Source organism: Tiliqua scincoides, chromosome 5 (genome assembly GCF_035046505.1).
Source record: "Tiliqua scincoides isolate rTilSci1 chromosome 5, rTilSci1.hap2, whole genome shotgun sequence".
Taxonomy (NCBI): Eukaryota; Metazoa; Chordata; class Lepidosauria; order Squamata; family Scincidae; genus Tiliqua; species Tiliqua scincoides.
The window spans coordinates 82,612,156-82,637,343 of NC_089825.1; the positions used below are offsets into that span (position 1 = coordinate 82,612,156).

Below are 25,188 nucleotides of genomic sequence, written 5' to 3' on the forward strand. Positions count from 1 at the left end.
CATAGCAATTCTGAATGAGCGCCCATCAGTGAGTGCTATTGAAATGAGCAGGTCTTGTTTCTTATGTTTAAGATTGCACTTGTAAGAAAAGGGGAGGAAGGGTGGCCTAAGAGTTCAGGAAGGAGAAAAAATGAGGGGTGCATATGTTGGGCCTCCGAATCTGGAAGTGAGTGATGACATGTTTTGCATCATCGCCACTCACTTCCAGTTTGAAGCATAGAGAGCATACATTGCACTGCACCGTGCGGCTGGTAAGATTCGGATTAGCATGGGCAGGAGTCACATATTTCCTTGCCCTGAGCTCATTATTTAATTATGTTTCTGGTCAGACTTTTTGGGACTTGGGAAGGTTTCAGGAAAAGGAGGCAAGTGGTGAACTGACAGCGTTCAGAGCTTGACTGAGCCCTTATATCCCACAACCAGGTGGACCTGAGGACTTCCAGAGGCCCACTTCTCAAGCAAAGGTGCAGGGATTCCAGTGGGTAGTGCACTGCTATGAAGCCTTGTACTATGGCTCTCCTGGGTGTCTTCAGATTGAGCCTCTGCTTTCCATAAGGGTGACAGGGAATGGCCTTGGTAGATGGGTGGCCACATTCAGATTCAGAAAGATCTGAGCTGCTCCTCACCCCTCCACACTCCCAGGCTGAGGGAGTCTAGCAATTCATCCTCCTCCTCAGAGATCTCATTTGGGATAGTTTTCACCTTAGACTCCAGTTGTAGCACATTCAGGGACCAAGAGAATTCTTTGAAATATTGTCCTGGTACCGTTCCAGAACTCGCAGTGGACTTAAAAAATCAGTGGATACCAAATCAATGGAAAAATAGCTTTAAAGACGCACTTCTAGGTTTCTTCCACAGCAGAATATATTGGTATAGACACTATATCGCATTCAGCCACTAGATGGGGTAAATAATGGAATCTAATGGAATAAAATTATAATTATTTAACAGCACTGCTGCTGTACTGATATATCATTCTGTGCAAACACTTATTGCCACTTTTCTGTTTTTCCCTAGATATTTCTGATTCAGAGGACAGTTCTGACATAGGAACTCTTGGTAAGCTATTTCACTTGGCACTTCTTTATGGCCACTCAGTGCTGGCCATAAAAACACCCACTTTTTTTTCACCATCACTGCCCTCAAAACACACAGCAGAGAGAGCTCTTGGCTAGCACCTGTACACAGTGTTGGGAACTCAAGTTGGGTGACTCAGACTCAAGTCGTGAAAATGCGTGATTTGGGGTGACTCTGCAACTCATGAGTTGCACGCATGGAAGACTGAAAAAGACTCGAGTCAGGGCCCTCCTGACTCAGCACTCGTCCCCACGCCTGCTGACTTGAGTCTGCCTATGTCTGGGGGTGCTTGCTTACTGTTTTTGCCATGTGGAAAACCTTGTGGGCCAGCATTCCAATGGCAAGTAATAGGGAGTTCAAGCTGGGAGGCAGGAAAGGGTTAATGGGAGCAGGAGGGGGAGGTGGGACTGGGCTCTATTTTCCTGTCTCTGATAGGAAGGGAGGAACAGATGATCATTGGAGAAATGATTGGCATTCTCGTATTTCCATTAGCTGAGGGAGGGCAGGAGGAGGAGCAGGGGAGGGGTAAGCCTCATTGAATGAATGGCTATAGTGGGACTACTTTTGAATAGAGCTGCCAAGCATGGGGTCATCCTGGTAAGCCTCCCAGCTGCTGCTTGTGACCCTCCTCCCTCTTGCCGTTTCTGTCCTGGCTCTCACTCAGTCCCTCCCACCCCCTCCTGCCCTGTTTACAAATGGAAGGGGTGAGCAGGGAAGTGAGGGAAGAGAACTCCGACACACACACACCCCAGCAGCTGCCCCATTTTTTCCCATGGCTTGCTTTTTAAAGGGAGCAACTCAGCCCAGAGAGAGAGAGAGAGGAAGCAGGGGAATAGTTTATAGCAAACATGCTTTGCGCGGCATGGCTCTGTTGTTACTTGGAGTGACCGGCTGCAGTGGGACTACTTCTGAGTAGGACTGCAAAGGATCAGGTTGTCCTTGTAAGTCTCCCAGCTGCTGCTCGTGACCCTCCTCCCTCTCGCTGCTTCTGACCCAGCTTTCTCACCATTCCTCCCACCCCTCCTGCCCTCTTTACAGATGGACGGCGACGGCAGGGTAGTGTTCCAAGAGAGTATCACACACACACACACACACACACACACACACACACACACACACACTCCCTGGCAGCAGCCCATTTTTTCCACTTTTTAAAGGGGGGCTTTTAAAAGGGGAGGGACTCGACTGAGTCCATCAGAGTCACTAGCTTGGAAAGTGCCCCAATTATGACTCTTTTTCGAGTGGAGTCATGGGGAGCAGTGACTCGGCGACCCGACTGGTCAAGCCATGCTGGGTTTTCCCATACCTGCCCATACATCACCACCACCAAATCTGTACCCCACCATACCAAAAGCAATTTTGACACTGTATTTGGAAATTCTTGTGACATTTTAACAACTTTGAATTTAAATGTTAGTCATTCTGATTTGCATACCATGTTCATAAGAACATTATTGAGTGAGCGACTGAGATCAATAAGAAGCATGTGCCGCATCCTGTGTGTGTGTGGGGGGGAGTAGTCCTAGAGGTCTCCTCTAGGTAGGGGAACATTTGCTCTCTTACCCTTCCTCTCCTCAGACATGCCAGAAAAATAGCTGGTGTTGTCCAAGGACACCCACTGGTGAATAAGCAGCCTACCAGCAGATAACTGCAAAATATTTTTACTTTCCCTTCACTGTCCGATCACCCCCTCATCACAGCATGCAGCACATACTCCATCAGTGGTTCTACATGCTATGGGGGATCAGATTGGATTTTAAATGTTTTTTTTTCCCGTTTGCCTGTATTATCTTCTTTGAAAAGCTCAGTCCTGACTACTGGTAATTTAGGAGCACCTTGAGGTTATTTGCACAAATATCCATGACAACGGTCCCAAAATTGCTGGACAGATCCAGATCTGGAATTGTGTATGAGTAAGAATAGACACGTGTGTATATGAATGAGCAGTGTTGCCAAATAATGGGGAGGATGGAAATTGCTCAGAACTCCTTGGAGGAAACAAAGGATAAAAATATAAAAATAAATGTTTATTTCACCCTGGGAGAAATTCCTTATTCTTCACTGGTCACACAGTGGGATTCTCATACAATGGGATACAGCTAAGCATACTTCAGTTTCTTTGGATTGTGCTCTGGATCTTTTCCAGAAATAAATATTATTATTATGGCTCTCAAATGTTCACTAATGTGATTGCTTGTATTATCGTCATTCCTTTCTGTTTAAACAATTATTGTCTTTTCTCCCCCACTCCAGATGCAGAAATAATCATACGTACAGAGAATGGAAAAACTTACAGTAAGCAAAATTGTAGCATTTGTCAGTTTTATATGGACACTCAGTAACTGAGGTGATTTGATAATGCTTTGACTTTACACACAGATGCATTTTCCTGTGTTGAAAAAAGCTCTAAAAAACAGATTCTGCTTTGACACGGTTTCAGCTAAATCAGATATCGCCATTCACTTAAATAAAGACAATAGTATGTCTCTATCCCGTTATATGGTGGATCCATCAACATTATACATATATTAGAGTGAGATGCCACAGGAATCTTCTCTACAGTAACTGGCAGTGATTTTTAAAACACATGCCATATGTGCATGTGGTGTAAAAATATATGCAGATCTAGTCCCATTGTGAAGCTTACTCCCAGGAAGTGTGTATTGGATTACAGCCTATATTAGTGAGTGGCCTGCCTTTCTAATTCTGCACTGAAAGGAAAACAGAAGCAAAGGTCAGGGTGCACAACAATTTTTTTAAAGTACTCAAAGAACGAAAAATGAGAGATTGGAAGACAAGCTAAATTAGCTCATCTGCGCTTACTCTCTACAGCAGTGGTTCTCACACATTTAGCACCAGGACCCACTTTTTAGAATAAGAATCTGTCAGGAAGTGATGTCATGACCAGAAGTGACATCATCAAGCAGGAAAATTTTAACAATCCTAGGTTTCAATTCTACCCACACTTACCCAGGAATAAGTCCCATTTACTATCATTGTTTAAAGAATATACATAGCAGCCTGTTAAAAGTACAGACATGTCACATTTCCCCAAATGCAGTCACATACCATGCTAGCATCGGGTCTAATATACTAAAAATAAAATATTGAAATGAATGGGGACCCACCTGAAATTGGCTCGTGACCCACCTAGTGGGTCCTGACCCACAGTTTGAGAAACACTGCTCTACAGGGAGAATCTACTGTTAGTGGTCACATGCACTGGACACTAAAAGAAAGCTGTTGGCAAATCTCCTTAAAAGGAGAAGGGGCAAAGCAAGTCAGGGGAAAATATGGAAAGAGAAGTGCTACAGGGAGATGAGGTGGACTTCCAAGAGGAACCTGGGAGGAGGAGGGGATGGTTTTAGAGTACGGAAAAGGAAATGGCAGTGGCGTAGCTAAGGGGCTGCAGGGGGTAGCAGTTGCACCAGGCAACAAGCTTTAGGGGGGCAACAAGCTGAGCTTGACACTGGTGACCAAAATTGTGAAAATCTTGGTATGTACGAATAATACCATCATGTTATATATCGTTGGAAAGGTAATTTAATGCAGAATGCAACGCAACAAACCACATCAGAATATCTGTATTCTGTCAAAAGGTATGGCCAATTAACCAGAAATGAAAACACAACTGCCTTAAGAAACAAAAAGTGGATCTCTTTAACTCAAAACTGACCTATGATTGTTCTGAGAGCCAATGAGATGTTTTCATGATACAGCATGGAACCAATAAGGTGTTAATACGGAGGAGGCAGGTCTCCCCCCCAATTTGCAGTTTTTAGAAAGCCCAGATGTGATGTCATTTCTGGTTGTGACATCACTTCCAGGGCATCATTTTGAGCTCTGCACCGGGCTACACGTTCATTAGCTACACCACTGGGAAACAGTACTGTTATGCTGGAGACAAATGGTTACTGAGTATATCAGAAGATGAATTAATGCCTCATGGTATTTGTACTATCAAAATGTAACATTTTTGCCCCTTCTTTTACTTTTCAGAAGAACTTGTGCTTCCTCCATGTCTAAAAGATGCCTGTAAGGATCTTTTTTTTTTACATCCTCTGATATCTTATTTACAGCTCATTAATTTGAACTCAGGGCTTGCTGCTTACAAAATCCTAGCTCTTTAGACTGGGGACCCATGAGAGTGGGAAGTGTTTTGATTGTGCACTGGCATGTGCTATGCATTTTGTTGTCTTGCTTTCTTTCGTGGTCTATTATATTTTGGATTGTATAGTAGTTCCAAAATGAGTTTAATCAGAGATGGACAGAAAACATAGGTGCATATACCTCAGGCAGTGCTGCCACCTGGAATTTTGTCATCTATAAGTTTCATAGAAACGACTATCTCCAGTGGCCACACCTTTCACTGGTAACTCAGCATGCAGTGCTCAGCTGTTTTGCCAGTTAATTGCAGCAGGACACACATCGGTAGCTCTTCCCATCATCACCACAGACAAATGTGGCAGCATCCTCTAAAGGTGTCATGATGAAACAAGGGCCTCTTTGAGATGATGATGATGATGATGATGATGATGATTATTAATTTGTACCCCACCTTTTTGCCCAAGGGGCACACAAGGCGGCTTACATCATTTAAAAAAAAATACAACATTAAAAACAATTAACAGCAATTTACATAATTAAAAAATATAAAAACAAACAAACCCCGTGGATTTTCATATAAAAGCAAGATTGCCAGCCAGCCTGTCAACAATTAAAAGCTTTTTGAAATAAAAAGGTCTTCAGTCCACGCCGAAACGTTAGCAACGAGGGAGCAGTTCTCAGTTCTAAGGAGAGGGTATTCCACAGTTCGGGGGCCACCACCGAGAAGGCCCTCTTCCTGGCCACCACCCCTCTCACATCTCTTAGTGGTGGCACAGTCAAAAGGGCCCCCCCCCAGATGATCTAAGAGCACGGGCAGGATTGTAGGGAAGGAGGCGGTCCCTCAAATATCCCGGACCCGAGCCGTAGAGGGCTTTAAAAGTCAAAACTAGCACCTTGAATTGGGCCCAGAACAGAATCGCTGGCGGGAATCTCCAAACCAGTTCTCGCTACATCTGCCACCAAATATTGGGGAGCTTGGGAGTTTGCCTAGCCAAGTGAGCCCTCTGTAGGCTAGTGAAAGCCACTGCCTGAATTGGCTGACCCTGGTGGTGGCCCCGACACTATTCCACATCAACCTGGCACTAGCATGTGGGAATTCCATGACTGACTGTAATTTTCCCCCCCTCTGTGGCTAATATACATTTTTGGGGGACAGCTTAATTGGCTGAAGCAGCAGTTCCCAAATGTACTGGCTTCACATTACCCTTCTTCCTCAGTGTCCTCTTCCTGGGCACTACTTTCTTGGATAGCACAATGAGAACAGCACAATCCAAGATGGCGGTGCCTGGGAAGAAGACACTGGGATATGCAATGTCCCGTGAGCATGCCATGGCTCTCTTTGAAGCCATGCCTCACAATTTGGGAACTACTGGCCTAGAGAAAATGATCAAACCCCATCTCCCTCTACAGCCTCAGTCAAAAGTGAGCCCAGTCATTGTTCTTCCACCCATGTAATGTAATGGGACCCTTAACTTCACTGCATAGTGTCTAGGATTCCTACAGTAAGCTACGAACATTTTACTTTGGGCTCCTATGGAGACCTGGAATAATGGCACCCACATTCTGAGACCTATACGCTGCCATTTTCTACATAAGCTGACTGCTAACCATTTCCTGTCTACAGGCACTCGCTTATTTATAAGCACAACATACCACCTTGAGGAGGACATTAAAGAGCAATGTGCGCAGCTCTTTTTGTTGTCTGCACATCTTTCTGGTCGGTTTTTAACTGGCTTTGTGGCTGTAATGAGAGAGAATGACCTCTTGCAAGAACTGAAGCTCCAGGTAAAGATCTTCATATTATGGGTGCCAGTCACCATGGTGCAGGTGGCTGACTGCATGGGGGCAGCTTCCATACAACTGCTTTTCTCTAAGAGTATCATCCTTTTCTTGCTCACTTTTTGTCCAGATTCCAGGTTACATTATTTTCAGGCTGCTTACTTCCAGTGTTTTCCACATTCCCCTCCCATGTTTTTTTCAGACTTATTTGGAGGTGGTTTGTAAAATAAAATACAATTAAAGAATATTACAATATGGACAGAAAAAGGACCATTAAGACTTTTGGGGGATACAATGTGCCCTCTTTGCAGTCTAACCTGTTTTATTATTTATGTTGATCTCAGTTTGGAGATTGGGGAATAATTGCCTTGAGTAACCTCTTTGTGAATTGCTCTGTATTAGTTTTTGCTTCTGGAATTCTCTCTCTCTCTCTCTCTCTCTCTCTCTCTGTGCATGTGTGTGTATGTGCGTAAGTAAATAGGAAGAAAAGTAAACAGCCCTATTCAGGAAAGAAAAAAAAATACAGGTGCAACCTTTTTATACACAGATTTTTATTTGCTGATTTATCTCAATGCGAATGGGTGGGGGGAATTCAAAGGTTGCACACACCTTTGTCTCCTTTGTCACCTTTGTCTCCTTTGTCCTGAACTGGTGTCTTGCTCTGTTTCAAGGTAGCCCAAAACATTGCAAAAGGCTGTGCCCCCCCCCCCCCCACACACACACATCTGGTGGGAAAGTGGTAGTAACTGAGGGGATTGCTTTAAAAAACCCAAGGAGTGTTTTTCTCCAGCTTGTTTTGTTTGCCTTTCTCAGAGCCAAAAATGAGAAGGCAAACCAGGCACCCTCTCCGCTCTGTTCCTCCCTCCTTCAGACTGAGATGATGCAGGCTCTCTGTGCTCCAGCCTATACAAACAAAACAGCCCAGCAAGCGAGTTTTCTGAGCATTATATTTAGGCCACTATCCTATCCACATTTTCCTGGGAGTAAGCCCCATTGAATCTAATGGGACTTACTTCTGAGTAGGCCAGCATAGGACTGGGCTCTTAGGCTACAATCCTATCCACATTTTCCTGGGAGTAAGCCCCATTGACTACAATGGGGCTTACTTTTGAGTAGAAATGCACAGGACTGGACTCTTTAAAGCTCAGCATCCCGCCTTCAAAACAAGCGGAGACAGCAGGCAACAGGGGAGGGTTGAGTACAGAGCAGGGACGTGGTGAGGGGGGAGGCGATTGAGAACCACTGCCTTAGTTTTTTCTGTCCCCAAGTGTCAAGCTGTAGTGCTATTTGCTTAACTGTATGCAATTTGCATAACTATGCAACTTGTGTAAAATCACATCATTTCTGGTTCTGATTTGGCAACATGCAGATTTTCCCAATCAGGAGGTTCAGGGAACAAAACCCCCGCACATAAAAAGGTTCAACCTGTAATAACAAATAAATAATTGGCTACACATAGTTTCTTTCTGTAGATCATCTGCAGGATTTTAGAACATAAGAAGAGCCCAGCTGGATAAAGCCAAAGGCTAGTCCATCTAGTCCAGCTTCCTGTATTTCACAGTGGTCCACCAGATGCCTCAGGGAGCAAAATGAACAAGACACCTGTGTCCATTTGGCACACACCCCACTCCCTTTCATCTGGTATTCAGAGATAGCCAATTTCTAAAACTAAGAGGTTGTGTTTACACATCATGGCTTGTAACCTGTGATGAACTTTTCCTCCATAAACCTGTCCATGTCCCTTTCAAAGGCATATAGACCAGGTGCCATCACCATATTCTGTTGCAAGGAGTTCCACAGATTAATTACAGGGTGAGTAATTGCACATAGGATTTGAACTTGGCCAGTGCCATTTTAGCTGATGTCCATCTTTATTCCTGGGGAAACTCAATTTCAGAAAAAGGTTCAAGAGCCCAGCTTTTCACATGGTTCCAGAAGAAGAACAAAGCCAAAAGACACCCTTACTGGAAGGTCACTTCTCGATCTTTTGTATAACCTGTGCATCTCTCTCTTTTTGCCACTTTTAAACTGGACATTTTTGACCAGGAGCAGAGACAGCATCATGAAAAGGTCAGGAAGGACACCTGTCAAGGGCCAATATCCATCAAAAGGCCTACCTGGCTCCCTAAATTGATTCCCTAAGCCCACTGATTCCCTAAACCCTCACTACACCAGCAGTGTAGCACACAGTGCAGCATCAAGGGTAGGCAGCGGTCCAATGGAGGCACAGTGACTTTCCATGAGAACAGGCTCTGGGTGGTTCCTGGCAGAGATAAGGTCATGTGACAGCAACTTTACCCTGCACATGCCCAATCTTGCCTGATCTTGGAAGCTAAGCAAGGTCAGGCCTGGTTAGTACTTGGATGGGAGACCGCCAGGGAATACCGGGTGCTGTAGGCTTATACCATAGTCTTTCGAGACTGAAGGTTGCCAACCATTTTAAGGTCATGTGACTGAGGCAGCAACCCTACATGCCCTTACCTGAGAGCAAGTCCCATTGACCTCAATGAGTCTTCTTTCTGAGTAGACATGTATAGGATTGCACTGCGAGTCCTCTTTCTAAAGCTTTGAAGGCTATTCTTGAGATAAACACAAGAGCACAGAAAGAGTGCAAAAATTTACAGAAAACGACGACTAAATTTCCCACATTTACCGTGGGGCAAAGTTCCTATTGGCACAAGCCCTGTGTCATGCACTTCTATGTCTTGGAATCATTTCCATGTCTTGGAGTCAAAAGGAAAATATTTTCTTCTCAGTTGTCTAGCTTTTAGTGCATAAGACCTGACACATCTTAATAAAAGTGGATCAACTTTCTTACAGCCCAATCCTGAACACCTCGGCGCTCAGTGCTGCAGCAGCACCAAAATGGTGACTGCTGAATCCTGTGGGTGTTGAGGCTACCACCAGGGTGTCCTGAGGGAGTATTTGCCAATGGGTCTCCTGGCCTTTGCGCCTGCATTTGTTTGAGTGCAGAGCCAACCTTGTTGGTTCACCCAACTTAGGAAGGGATACAATAAAAATGGACAAAGAGAGTTCCCAGAGTTCAGCAATATTCACAGATCAAGGGCTATACACTTGAGCAGATAGCGCAGGCCCTTGCCTATCTTACAGAAAAGACGAGGGAAGATTCTGAGCCAAAAATCACTGAATTTTCTATGACTCTCGGATAAGTTGGATAAAGTCAGGGGTTAAACTTGGTGTGCGACTATAGTTTTGTCTGACTTTACCTGAGGCCAGATTCTGAAAAATAACTTACCAGCAATTGTTACCTAAGAACTGTACAGCCTCTAATTTATTAAAAATATAGTAAGATACCCCAAGATACATTTTTATTCCTTAACTTTTTTAATTCTGGTCTTTACAACCTTTTTGTAAACACTATCAGAGTAAGTGCACTGTAAACAACATACCAGTAGAACCATGAATTAAATTCTTCTTTAAGGTGACTGGTGTGCTAAGCCAGAAGCTCAACATGTAACATGCAACATAAAACACATAACTGGGAGTGTGCAATTCAATTCACAGCAGAGAGACAAGCAACAAGGAATGAGCATGAGCAAGCGCAGCTACACATAGTTGCAAACTTATTTACTCAGAAGTAGACCCATTGGTTTCCATGGGTGTTATTCTTAAGTAATGGTGCACTGAATGGTAGTTTGGAACTTTGTTTCAGATGGAAATGAGGATGACATCCTCGTGTTTTAAAAACCAGACCCCTAAACGGAAAATGACTTGCCAGGAACTGTTTTACCTTCTTCTCCAAACTGGAAGGGAGAGGAAAGGACTTGTGGGAGTTGTGAGGAGGCTTTGTGAGGAGTACGTGCTGTGCTTCCATAGCAGCAGCCCTCATACAGGCCACCTTCAGTTCTCTTCCTGTTTGGAGAAGAAGCTAAAATGGCTGCCTCTGAATACTGTAATTACTAGTAAAAATTCTCCTTTTCCCTCCACCTCTTGGGTCTTGCTTCTCAGCCCAGTCCCACCCCCACTTCACCAGGCAGGTGCTAAGCTTTCATTCACTGCATTGACCCGGGTATAAGTCGACCCAGGGTTTCAGGCTCAATTTTTAGGTATAAATGTTTTTAACTTATAAGCGAGTATTTATGGTATATTCTGAATCGATTTTCATCACCTAGCAAGTCCTTCCACATTTGCGCCACCAAACTCCTGGTGATTGATTAATGTTCCTGCGTTGGCATCATCCATCTTTTCCTCTGCCTTAACTGTTAGCTGGAGCAGGCTCTTGAAGGCTTGGACCAATTCAGGCTGAGAACGGACCATCCGGAGCTGCAAGAGCTGGGGAAGAATTTACAAGATTCCAATGGTGCCCTCGTCACTTCCCTTGCAGAGCCTACCGTCTACTTTCTACAAGCCCTGGATGGTAAGGAATTACCCTATCAGAACTACAGAATCTATCTGTGCTCAACATTTGTAGGGTAGAGCAAAGGCAGAGCTCATAATTAGACAGTCTCCAATTCCCAAACAAATCCTGTTGGTAAAAATCACCAAACTGATCATTTTCCTACTTTCCCAGATCTGACAGAGTTCCAGTTGGTGCTGCTGGCAGACTCAGTGAAGAAGGGGATCTTGTCCAAACAGCTAGCACTGGTAAGGGAGAATTCCTCTCAAACAACTCCTGTTCTTGTCATATTCCTATACATCCAGGCCGTCTCAAGAAATTGTACACGCACTTTATAGTGTTAAATGTATTACGCTATAATTCACACATATGGCATATGGTGTACAGAGAAGCAGCTGCTTGACCTAGTTAATTAATTAATTAATTTAATTAATTAATTAGACCAAGTGCTCAAACTGTTTCCCATTGACATCTCTACACTGCTGACTGCTAAAACCTCATGGGGGGGGAGTCGCAGCAATCTTTCAAAGCCTGGGCAAAAGAGGGCTTAGATCCTATCCAATCAAGTTACTGCCTTATCAAAATTTAGTTCACAATATACTCTTGCACAGCCTCTTCTTGCCATCTTGCCCTGTAGCTCCTAAGGCCAGCTGTGCTCAGGCTACTTCACAGGGTAGTTGTGAAGATACAACTGGGAAGGGCCCAGCACTGATTGCCTGATTGCTTTCCTCCTCCCTTCCCCTGGCAGGTACTTACATCAGTGCTGGGCTCGCCAGAGGCAGCATTGGAAGGGCCCATCAAGCCCAGCTGGGGGTCTGGCTGGCTGGCTGGCTGAGGGGTGGAGTTTGCAAGCTTGTCCACCTGCTTGCCTGATTGCTTTCCTCCTCCCTTCCCCTGGCAGGTACTTACATCAGTGCTGGGCTCGCCAGAGGCAGCATTGGAAGGGCCCATCAAGCCCAGCTGGGGGTCTGGCTGGCTGGCTGGCTGAGGGGTGGAGTTTGCAAGCTTGTCCACCTGCTTGCCTGATTGCTTTCCTCCTCCCTTCCCCTGGCAGGTACTTACATCAGTGCTGGGCTCGCCAGAGGCAGCATTGGAAGGGCCCATCAAGCCCAGCTGGGGGTCTGGCTGGCTGGCTGGCTGAGGGGTGGAGTTTGCAAGCTTGTCCACCTGCTTGCCTGATTGCTTTCCTCCTCCCTTCCCCTGGCAGGTACTTACATCAGTGCTGGGCTCGCCAGAGGCAGCATTGGAAGGGCCCATCAAGCCCAGCTGGGGGTCTGGCTGGCTGGCTGGCTGAGGGGTGGAGTTTGCAAGCTTGTCCACCTGCTTGCCTGATTGCTTTCCTCCTCCCTTCCCCTGGCAGGTACTTACATCAGTGCTGGGCTCGCCAGAGGCAGCATTGGAAGGGCCCATCAAGCCCAGCTGGGGGTCTGGCTGGCTGGCTGGCTGGCTGAGGGGTGGAGTTTGCAAGCTTGTCCACCTGCTTGCCTGATTGCTTTCCTCCTCCCTTCCCCTGGCAGGTACTTACATCAGTGCTGGGCTCGCCAGAGGCAGCATTGGAAGGGCCCATCAAGCCCAGCTGGGGGTCTGGCTGGCTGGCTGGCTGAGGGGTGGAGTTTGCAAGCTTGTCCACCTGCTTGCCTGATTGCTTTCCTCCTCCCTTCCCCTGGCAGGTACTTACATCAGTGCTGGGCTCGCCAGAGGCAGCATTGGAAGGGCCCATCAAGCCCAGCTGGGGGTCTGGCTGGCTGGCTGGCTGAGGGGTGGAGTTTGCAAGCTTGTCCACCTGCTTGCCTGATTGCTTTCCTCCTCCCTTCCCCTGGCAGGTACTTACATCAGTGCTGGGCTCGCCAGAGGCAGCATTGGAAGGGCCCATCAAGCCCAGCTGGGGGTCTGGCTGGCTGGCTGGCTGAGGGGTGGAGTTTGCAAGCTTGTCCACCTGCTTGCCTGATTGCTTTCCTCCTCCCTTCCCCTGGCAGGTACTTACATCAGTGCTGGGCTCGCCAGAGGCAGCATTGGAAGGGCCCATCAAGCCCAGCTGGGGGTCTGGCTGGCTGGCTGGCTGAGGGGTGGAGTTTGCAAGCTTGTCCACCTGCTTGCCTGATTGCTTTCCTCCTCCCTTCCCCTGGCAGGTACTTACATCAGTGCTGGGCTCGCCAGAGGCAGCATTGGAAGGGCCCATCAAGCCCAGCTGGGGGTCTGGCTGGCTGGCTGGCTGAGGGGTGGAGTTTGCAAGCTTGTCCACCTGCTTGCCTGATTGCTTTCCTCCTCCCTTCCCCTGGCAGGTACTTACATCAGTGCTGGGCTCGCCAGAGGCAGCATTGGAAGGGCCCATCAAGCCCAGCTGGGGGTCTGGCTGGCTGGCTGGCTGAGGGGTGGAGTTTGCAAGCTTGTCCACCTGCTTGCCTGATTGCTTTCCTCCTCCCTTCCCCTGGCAGGTACTTACATCAGTGCTGGGCTCGCCAGAGGCAGCATTGGAAGGGCCCATCAAGCCCAGCTGGGGGTCTGGCTGGCTGGCTGGCTGAGGGGTGGAGTTTGCAAGCTTGTCCACCTGCTTGCCTGATTGCTTTCCTCCTCCCTTCCCCTGGCAGGTACTTACATCAGTGCTGGGCTCGCCAGAGGCAGCATTGGAAGGGCCCATCAAGCCCAGCTGGGGGTCTGGCTGGCTGGCTGGCTGAGGGGTGGAGTTTGCAAGCTTGTCCACCTGCTTGCCTGATTGCTTTCCTCCTCCCTTCCCCTGGCAGGTACTTACATCAGTGCTGGGCTCGCCAGAGGCGCGAGCCTTTGGCGCGAGCCGAAGGGCAAGAGCCAAAGGGCTCTTGGCCCGTGGCTCTTAGCCTGGGGCTCGTGCCCGGAAGATCTGCTGCCATCTTGAACAGGGTCCAATCAACAGTCGTCGGAGATTCTCCCCTTTTGTTTGAGGCTGGGGAGAGTGGAGCAATAGTTATTTTAATAGCCGAGGATCTGCCTGCAGGCCAGTCTCAGAAGGTGGGCCTCGCCACATGTCTGTTCACTTGGGAGGGAGCTCAGGGGAAGGGAAGGGTGCCACTATCAAGAGTGTGACGGGCCAGGGGAGATATGGTGGTGGGGGTCGGACAGGCCGTTACAGGAGAAGGAGAGTTCATCGTAGGCAGATTATCTCCCCTTCTGGTCCTTCCCTCAATTCTCGGGTACTTGGTGGTCCTGGCGGTGAGTCCCTGGATCTGAAGCTGCTGCTTTTGAATGCCAGGTCGGTGAATAACAAGACCTGTATCATCCGGGATGTGATCCTGGATGAGAAAGCCGACCTGGTATGCATTACAGAGACCTGGTTGGACGGGGAGGGAGGCGTTAGTCTCTCTGAACTGTGTCCGCCAGGTTTCCTGGTGTTGCAGCAGCCAAGATTGCAGGGACGGGGAGGGGGAGTTGCAATGGTCTATCGTGAGTCCATCTCCCTTACCAGGTGCCCTGTCCAGCAGTTTGCCGGGTTCGAGTGCCTGCATGTTGTGTTGAGAGGACCGGACAGGATTGGGATTCTGTTGGTGTACCGCCCGCCCTGCTGCCCAACAGTCTCCCTGCCTGAGCTGACTGGAGTGATCTCAGGGGTGGCATTGAAGGCCCCCCGCCTGTTAGTGCTGGGGGACTTCAATGTTCATGCCGAGGCCCCTGTGGCAGGTGCAGCTCAGGATTTCATGGCTGCCATGACAACCATGGGCCTGTCCCAGAAGATCTGGGCCCCGACACATACAGCAGGACACGTGTTGGACCTGGTGTTTACAGCTGGGCATGGGGGCAATGATCTGGAGGTAGAGGAGATCAACATCACTCCGTTGTCATGGACAGATCATTTCCTGGTAGGGTTTAGGCTTGTTGCGACTTCCTACCTCCGCAGAGGCGGGGGACCGTTTTCTATGGTCCGCCCCCGGAGGCTAATGGATCCTGAAGGCTTCCTGAGGGCCCTGGGGGATTTTCCCACTGCCAAGACTGGTGCCTCATCTGTGTCCCTGGTCGACCTCTGGAATGGGGAAATGTCCAGGGCTGTGGATGAGATTGCTCCGGAGCGACCTCTGCCACGCCGCAGACTCGGAGCAGCTCCTTGGTTCACTGAGGAGCTGCGAACGATGAAGCGGCAGGGCAGGCGTCTAGAGCGACGGTGGCAGAAAACTCATGATGAATCCGATCGGACACGGAGTAGAGCTCATTATAGAGCCTACTCCGTGGCGGTGGTAGCAGCGAAGAGATCGTTCTTCTCTGCTACCATTGCGTCTGCTGATAGCCGTCCGGCAGAGCTGTTCCGTGTGGTGCGGGGCCTCCTCCATCAGGCCCCGCCAGTGGACCAGGAGGAATACACGGTCAGCCGCTGTGACGTGCTTGCCCAACACTTTGCAGATAAAATTGATCGTATTCGTCGCGACTTGGATGCCACATTGACAATGTCTGTTGATGTCCCCTTGGCAACTGCTTGTCCAGTATTGTGGGATTCTTTTCAGCTTGTGCAGCCTGAGGATGTGGACAGACTCCTTTGGAGTGTGAGGCCGTCTGCCTGCCTGCTTGACCCTTGCCCAGCTTGGCTGATTAGAGCGGCCCGGGGGGGACTGGCTGAGTGGACGGGGAGGGTGGTCAACTCTTCTTTGATGGAGGGGACATTGCCGCTCGCCTTGAAGCAGGCAGTGGTTCGCCCCCTCCTGAAGAAGCCCTCCCTGGATTCCACTGTGTTGAATAACTATCGGCCAGTCTCCAACATCCCGTTTCTGGGCAAGGTAATTGAGCGGGTAGTGGCGTCCCAACTCCAGAGGGTCTTGGATGAAGCGGATTATCTGGATCCTTTTCAATCTGGTTTCAGACCGGGCTTTGGGACGGAAACTGCCTTGGTCGCCTTGGTGGATGACCTACGCCGGGGACTGGACAGGGGGAGTGCGTCCCTGTTGGTCCTGCTGGACCTCTCGGCGGCTTTCGATACCATCGACCATGGTATCCTTCTGGGCCGATTGGCCGAGTTGGGAGTTGGAGGCACTGTTTTGCGGTGGTTCCGCTCCTACTTGGAGGGTCGGTCCCAGATGGTGGTGCTGGGGGATGCCTGTTCGACACCCTGGCCCTTGAGGTGCGGGGTGCCGCAGGGTTCAATTCTGTCCCCCATGCTATTTAATATCTACATGAAACCGCTGGGAGAGGTCATCCGGGGGTTTGGAGTGAGGTGTCATCAATATGCTGATGACACCCAGCTCTATCTCTCCTTTCCTCCAGACTCCAAGGTGGCGGTTGAGGGCCTGGAGCGCTGTCTGGAAGCAGTGAGGATCTGGATGGGGGCTAACAAGCTGAAATTAAATCCGGATAAGACAGAGGCTCTCCTGGTTCGGAAATCCTCGATGCAGGTGCTGGATTATCAACTTGCTCTGAATGGGGTTGCACTCCCTCTGAAGGAGCAGGTTCGCAGCTTGGGGGTCCTCCTGGATTCGCAGCTGCTCCTGGATTCCCAGGTGGCGGCTGTGGCTAGGGGGGCCTTTGCTCAGCTTCGGCTGGTGCGCCAGCTGCGACCGTACTTGGATCGTGCAGACCTGGCCACGGTGATCCATGCCACGGTGACATCGAGGTTAGATTACTGTAACGCGCTCTATGTGGGGCTGCCCCTGAAGACGGTTCGGAAACTACAATTAGTACAGAATGCGGCGGCCCGTGTGGTCACCGGAGCCAGGCGGTTTGACTCTGTCAGCCCGCTTCTCCGGGGGCTGCATTGGCTGCCCATTCGTTTCCGGGCCCAATTCAAGGTGCTGGTTTTGACCTTTAAAGCCCTATACTGCTCTGGGCCAGGATATCTTAGAGACCACCTACTCCCGTACAATCCGGCTCGCCACCTCAGGTCATCAGAGAAGGCCTTTTTGCAAGTGCCGCCACCCAAGGAGGTCCGGGGGGTGGCTGCAAGAAATAAGGCCTTCTCGGTAGTGGCACCAACATTATGGAACTCCCTTCCCCTTGACTTGAGAATGGCTCCCTCTCTTGAGAGCTTTCGGCGAGGCCTGAAAACACTGTTGTTTAAACAAGCCTTCTGATTTCTGGCCTTCTTAACTTTTTATACATCTTTTAGTTTTACAGGCTTGATTCCTCGGTGATCTGCTCTTTTACTCTTTTAATCTGACTACTGTTTTTATGGCCCTGTAGTGTGTTTTTAAATGTTTTTATCTGTTTGTATTAATGTTTTTTAAATTCTATTGTTTTTAATATGTTGTTAGCCGCCCTGGGTCCCGTTAGGGAGAAGGGCGGGATAAAAATAAAGTTTTATTATTATTATTATTATTATTATTATTATTACAAGAGGTAAGGGGAAATTAGGTGGGTAGGGATGGGCAGTGGGCGGCAACAGGGGCAGGCAGATCAGGTCCAGGGGTGGGGGAAGGATTGCTGGTGGGACCTCATTAGTTTGCTTGTTTGTTAGAGTTGTGGTAAGAAAAAGGTTGAAGACCACTGCTTAGATGTTCAAGTACTACAGGTTTTCTGCGCTGAAGTTTGTATGAATTAGAGTTTTTTAAAATTTATGTACATTTTTGGAGACATCCTAGAAAAAATAATATATTTTTATATTATATTTATATAGGCCATCACGGGTGAGGTCTGCCACTGTTCTGAATGTCTTTTTAATGTGATGTCCATGATTTTTCAATGTCCAGAACTGATATTACAAATCAAATGCTGCTGTTACAGACCACCACAATTTCCTAAATTTGCCTATTCCTTTTTTACGAAGGTCAAAAGCATGCTAGACGGTGAAATGAATTTTACTGTAGATGCCCAGCTGGCATCTCAATTTGCTGAAGAGGATCTGAACATAACTGGAGCAATGATTGAGGCAAGCGGAGTTATACTACAAGGAAAAAATCCCACTCTTGTTGATGCAGGAGACCAAGATGTTTTCTTTGGCCTCAAGGCATTGTACGTGACCCTGTATATTCTGAACAGGCTGTACCTCACAAGTCAGCAGCACCAGCTTGCCCACCCAGCCAGCACTTCATCTGGACCTTCAACCACCAGCCAAAGCAGATAAGACTTCAAGCAGCACAGGGATATGGGGATATCTCCAGCCACTTCCTAGCCTGCACTGGATACAGCTCAAATTATGTGGGCTGGCTGTGCCATCGCTGGTCAGTTCATATAAGAGGCTTGTTTTTAAGAACAGTTGGCCCTCAGTTTCTGTGGGGGATCCGTTCCCAGAACCCCTATGGATACAGAACCCATGGATACCAAGATCTGTGCGAGGGCCCTCACTGAACCTACTGGACGTGACCAGAAGTACCTTCTGGTGAGGCCCTTTAGATACAGGACAGGGGTCCTCATTGAGTCAAATCCACGAGTCCCAACTCTGCAGATAAGGAGGGTTCATCTGAAATGACCTTTCGAAACTTCTTTTTACTTTGAACTGATTCTCCCCCCCCCCCCCAATTGCAAATGGCTTTTGCAACTAACTCCCTTCAGTCTTAAAAGCATTGCACTTGGTCCTGCTACTTGGGTTGGGGAGCACGTGTGCTGCTCCTAAAAGACAACAAATCTCAAGTCTCCTTTGGCATGCACAACTATTTTCCTGATTCTTTGGGTCCCAACCATTGAGTCACCTACCACTGTTAGTCTGGTCCTGGAAGTAGCTTGTATATGCCACTGAATGTCTGAAAGGTAAACTGGTTACTGAGCAGAAGGATAAACTGTTTATGCTTGTTGTTTAGAGCAGGGACAGTGCAACCTGGAAAGCCACCCCTGGAAAGCAACCAGCTGCCTCAACTCCACTTCAAGTCCACCACTGTTACCTCTGCACAATAAGAAAAAGGTTGCTCCTTGCTCCTGGAACCGTTTCTTCAAATGCAGAAGTGCAAGACTTCCAGTTTGACCAGGTGAATGAAGGAGTTCCTTTGTTTGCATGGTCCCTGTGCATCAAACTGCACATCCTGCACTTCCATGTTTGAAGAAACTGCTGGAAGCAAAGAAAAGAGGCAGTTGATCTACTTTCCCTTCCTTTTTATCATGTAGAAAGTGGGCAAATGAGGATCACATCAGCAGCAGAGGCAACAGGGTGAACTGCCATGTCCACTGCCCTTTAGCCCCCCCATGCATCCTGCATGCAACCCACATCACCGCACCACATGGATGGGTTGACCCTGGTTCTTTTTCAGCTAAGAAAGTTGAAGTTGTATAAATGAGGCTGCCTGAGAAGAAAACACAGATAGTGGTTTCTTCTGGAATAACAGGACTACTAGGAAAGTTGCTTTCTGGTATCATGAAACCAGGCAGGGGTGAACACAGTGGTCCAGCTTTGGTTGACACAATGGTTAAGAACAGCAAATTCAGTACCCAGAGAAAACCAAACATAGTTGATAGTTTTAGGATGCTACTGAAAACACAGGGGACTTCATTAGGGACAGGTTGTGTCCCAAATGGGCCATATTCTGCAACTGGTCAACACAATAATACAATCTGGAATTTATAGAATCTGAACAAGGAAGAAGGGACACAAATTTAATGAAGTGTGAAGTTGAGGGTGGAAAGGGGGACATGAGGATACTTTACCCATAAAAGGAAAAACTGCTTTCCCTTTGATCTTTTTCTTACATTCTTTGGTAATCCTTGTTTTTCATCTTGGCACTTACTGATCTCTCTGAGACCATGGATACATTTCCATTTGGCCTTTTGATAAATCCCATTCGGATGCATTTTATTTATAGATTATGCCTTGTCATTCTTTTGCTCTAATTGGTTTTTCTTATAAGAACCCTTTTTCTCATTAAGTTTATGGACTAATTTTTGGGGTTATTTTTGTGGTTTAATAATGAGAGCCAGTCTAAAACTGTTTTATTTTTTCATAGATGGCAGTGTTATCCTTTTTAAAAAGGGCTGAAAGCAATGTTATAGAGGTATTATGTGTTTTTATTCCAAATTAATATTTTAATCAATTTTAAAGCATTTTTATTAAGTAGAATAACTGTCATAGATGGTATATATGTTTTTATGCCTGTGGTCAGCAGCCACAGGAATAAAACAGGCATAAAACGCATCACACACATATCCCCCAAAGAGCACAACTACATAGTCAACTACCTGGATTAAACTTAAAGGAGCCATTTACAATTTGCATGCTACTTGTATGAACAACTATAATGAACCCAATGCTGTCACACAAACAAATTAAGGCATTGGCAAATTAAAACATTGGGTTAGATAGCAACTTTAAATAACAGAATTGAACATAGCATTGAATTGCTATGGAAACAAATTGGTTTTAAAGTGCAAGAAAAAAACACACCAACATAGTAAGGAGCCATTCAACATTTGCTTACTTATAAGTAAATGCAAACATGTAGCTCAGTTTCGCTTTCCATAGGGTTCAGTACATCAGCTCCAATTTATCAGCTTGGAGGGGGAACTTCCTTCTCGAGAGTTTTTGGGACCTGCGATCATCGGATCGGGACCATTCTGGTGACACTGCATTCTTTGTGGCCTGCCCTTTCCAGTGGACCAAGGCACAGTTGCCTACTCATAAGTAACTGCACATTATGGCTGAGTTTCACTTTCCATAGAGCTCCATGTATTTTCTTTGGCAACTTCTGAGCATGCGCAGAAGACTCTACAGCCAGTTCAGGCAACAGAGTTCTGAGGGAGTCAGACAATTCACAGCCGTGCCACAGCCACTTTAATAGGCTCATGACAGTGTTATTTCATTATTGAGCAGGATATCGTGTTTTATCATTTTATAAGCCCAATTTTGCATTATGGCGGTGTTATTTCATTTTTACCATTTTAGATTTCCCCTATTAATAAATCCATTTTTTTCAAAGAGTTTCCATTTTCACCTACCTGAATCTTAACTTGAAGTCTATGGGGTTGGGTGATAGCAAGCATTCATCAATACATCATCTGATGCTACCTCCTCTGTGGTGGATATCCCTCGATATGTTGAAGGGTGTGACTATGGTGATTTCTCCACGCTGGCTATCTCTCAACTCACTGAAGGTTTCTGGCCCAACAACGAGGCCTCAGAGTTTAGTAGTGGGGAGGAGATTGGTTCACCCTTCCTCCTCCACCTGTCTCTTGGTTCCTTCCCTGGGCTTGTCGCAGCCCTCAGGTAGCCTTCCAGAGACCTCTCATCTGCCCCTCATCATCATCACTAAGGCTGTGAAGGTTCAGCTGGAGTCCCTGAGATGGTGGAGCAAGTCTGGAAGCAGATGCTAATGTGTCCAACAATTCTCCATGGTCCATTTTATGTGAAAAATGCCCATTTGATGGGAAAACTTGACCCAATCCAGACAACTATCATCTTGCACTGGCATAATATTCATAGATAACAAGAACAGAGTCAAGGATAACAAGAAATATGTGGCAAGTCTGCCATTTGCAGTTAAGCAAATTTGCACATAGCAAATTCATGTATAAAGAGAACTGACTTATAATTTATAAAAATGCACCCTTGGAATAAAAACACATAACACTGCTTTCTGCACTTCTAACTTTGGAAAACATTGAAATCCATGAAAAGGTAAAACAATTTTCACCTGCCTCTTACTTATTGGGTTAAGATAGGGCATTTCTGTCACAGTCCTGCACCAGACTGTGCAGGTCCAAATCTCATTGTATCTGGTGGGGTCTGTTTGCTGATGGAATGCGTTTGGGATTGCAGCTTGTAAGTAATCTAGCAGGCTTTGAGCCTTAAGCACAGGGCAGGAAGGGTTTTTGTATTATTTGGTCATTCTGTATTGTATACCTTGATTTACACTTATTTTTGATAGTTTTGTCAATTTCCCTTTTATTTAGTGTCTTAGTATATTCCACAGTCACATGTACCTTGCCAACAATTGTAATTAATAAACTGTTTTGATGCATTTCAGTTACACTTGTGATCTGTGATCTTTTCTATTGGTTCGGTTTACCCAGAGGGGAGTAAAAACAAATGGACTTTCAAACACATCAGAGGACTGGTCACAAAATCTAGGCCTGACAGGGTTGTGATATATTTAATATTACAGATGAATAATAATAATGGATAGATTAGCCATTATTACATAAAATATATAAGTATATAGTTTGATAGGTGAATTCGATTATATAAATTATACAGAGATGATATAGATTATGACACAGAATCATGTGTCATTAATTAATTAATTAATGGTGTTTCCAATTTTTTCATTTGTATCTTCTGTCCCATCCAAAATATTCCATCTTCCTTCCAATGCTTTCTTTCTGTCTAATTAACACCTCCCCTTCTCCAGAAGCAGCAGCTGCTGCATGCAAAGAAACTACAGAACACCCTTATCAGTTTGAGAGCAATTAACAAAATTTATTACTATGCAAACACTCGCTGGCAATTCCTCTTGTCCAGAGGCTTTCCCTTCCCCTAAAACTTCACTTAGCTTAGTGCAAGTCCACAGCAGCTTCAAAGCACAATCCAACAAAATCTTCCCAGCCCAGTGGCAATCCAGAAGCGTCCCCACATCTTCCTTGCATCCAGTACTCTCAAGATTCTCTCATCATTACCCAGCCTACTGGGCAATGATATATAGTATACTCAGTGCTTTTTTTGTGAAAAAAAGGTGCAGGAACTCACAACTTGTTAATCATTTATTTATTTATTTATTTATTTATTTATTTATTTATTTATTTATTTTTAAACCATTTTTTATTGGAGAAATAAAATATTTTTTATGTGCTTCCCCCCTAAAGATGAACTTACTTCTGAGTAGACATGCATAGGATTGGGCTGTCAATCTCCACATCCCCTTCCCCCTAGCTACTTTTTCTACACATGGGGAAAAATACTGTACAGGTGCATTTGTAGCGTGTAGTATGTAGTGTGGCACCACTTCGAGGAGAGGAAGCAGTGAATGGATTCTGAAAAATGGCTTACATGAGTTCCATGTAGTAAAATTACTCTAAGCAACTGTGGGAGTAAGAACAAAAAAGGAATTCTTACATGAAAGGGGTCCTTAGGTGCACAAAGAAACAGCTACTTTTGCAAACAAGCGATTAAATACGGTTTAATTCAGGTATCAGAATACTCAGTGTCTTTGGGAAGGCGCTTGGCATGCAACTGTATGTTCTCTGCTGCCCTGAGCAGCTGCTTTGCATTGCTGGAGAGGAGCTGCAAATGCTGGCTGGCGGAGGGCATGCTTGTGGGGGAAGGACGAGGAAGATCTCTGGCAAGGCTGGGCAGCACGTTGTACACACGTAGAATCCCTTTTCACCTGCCCTTAGCATGTGAAAACAGGTGCAGATATATATCTCTGCCAGGATTAAGAGCCCAATCCTAGGTATGTCTACTCTGAAGTAAGTCTCGTTCTAGTGAATGGAGCTTACTCCCAGGAAAGTGCCTAGGATTGCAGCCTAAGAGCCCAATCCTATGCATGTCTACTCAGAAGTCCACTTTAGTGAATGGGGCTTACTGTGGATAGGATGGCAGCCTTAGAGTCCAATCCTGTGCCTGTCTACTCTGCCTCTGTTTTGCTCCCCCCCCCTTCCTGGCATGCCTCCGAAGGGGAGGGGCCGTGCAAAAAGGTGCCAGAACTCCGTTCCCCCCCCCCCCCCCGTGTTCCATTAGAAAAAAAGCCCTGAGTATACTAGAACTTACTTTTAGAGATTGATTGCATTAGGCCGGCAAAGTTTGAACAAGTCGAAAGCAAGATTAGTGTTTATTAGGTTACTAGTTTACAGCTCCATCAAGCAGTTCTCTGGTGTGCTTTCCTTTTCCTACAGCCAGACAAGTTTTCTGTTTCTCGTGGGGGTTCACACTCAGAATGTGCTGTGTGCAGCTACAGAGGAGAACCCAGAGAAGTTATAGTTTAGAAGAGACTCAATCAGTTGGATCATCACAGCAACTACAGGTTAAATCTGGGCATCTATGGGGGTTCCGTTCTAGGAGGTTCCTAGAACGGAACCTCCATGGATGCTGATTTTCACATTAAACAAAAGCAATTAAAAGATAAGCATTCCTCTAGGCAGCAGTTTAAAAAAAGCCTGTTGACCATGATAATGTGGTAGCCAGGCAATCAATCACCCTCCCTTTCCAGGGCTTAGAACAGCTTCAATTCAGCTGGGAGGCACACCCCTTCCTTCCCCTTGGAAGTTTACCGAAAAGTTTACACCAAAGTTTACTGAAAGTGCTTAAGAACCAAAACAGGGTTCCAACTCAGTTCTTCTGCTCTGAATAAGTCACTCTAAAACTATACTAGGGAATTCCAGCAACCAGCATGCACACACAATGGAAACCTCCTACAAGATTTCTTAGGGCAGTGGTTCTCACACATTTAGCACTGGGACCCACTTTTTAGAATGAGAATTTGTCAGGACCCACCGGAAGTGATGTCATGACCAGAAGGGACAACATCAAGCAGGAAAATTTTTAACAATCCTAGGCTGCAATCCTACCCACCCTTACACAGGAGTTAAGTCCCATTTACTATCATTGTTAAAGGCATCTTCATAGTAGCCTGTTAAAAGTAGAGATCTGTGACATTTCCTCAAATGCAGTCACATACCTTGGTAGCATTAAGTCTAATATATGAAAAATAAAATGTTGAAATGGAGACCCACCGGAAATTGGTTCACGACCCATCTAGTGGATCCCGATCCACAGTTTGAGAAACGTTGTCTTAGGGGAAAGACAGGGCTAAATGGGACCTTTCTTGAATAGGTACGCTCCAGCCCTTCACGAGGAAATAACTGTAAATAGAGACATAACTAGAAAAGAATCCTGGGCTTGGCAGCAAACTCCAAGTTCCCCTTGCAAGAGGAAAAAAAAAAAAAAAGGTGCTGTGTAACTTATTGCATGAGCAAAGGAGAAATAACAGTTTGTGCAAGAGAGACAGAGAAATGGGAGAGGGAAGATCAATGGCAGATACAGATTTGTCAATGTTGTGTCTGAT

The 25,188-nt window shown here is 46.4% G+C and overlaps 1 protein-coding gene across 1 annotated transcript in view; it reads left to right on the forward strand.

Annotated features, from left to right (window-relative positions):
• The window catches only part of LOC136651876 (gasdermin-A-like), a 35,404-nt gene extending 13,293 nt beyond the window's left edge, over positions 1-22,111 (forward strand). The window contains exons 6-12 of the mRNA XM_066628607.1: positions 1,018-1,059; positions 3,331-3,372; positions 5,077-5,112; positions 6,809-6,969; positions 11,191-11,341; positions 11,495-11,568; positions 18,036-22,111. Of these exons, the coding sequence (XP_066484704.1) occupies positions 1,018-1,059; positions 3,331-3,372; positions 5,077-5,112; positions 6,809-6,969; positions 11,191-11,341; positions 11,495-11,568; positions 18,036-18,332 (803 nt within the window). The 3' untranslated portion in view covers positions 18,333-22,111. The remainder of the gene's footprint in view (positions 1-1,017; positions 1,060-3,330; positions 3,373-5,076; positions 5,113-6,808; positions 6,970-11,190; positions 11,342-11,494; positions 11,569-18,035) is intronic.
• Positions 22,112-25,188: the final 3,077 nt, after the last annotated feature.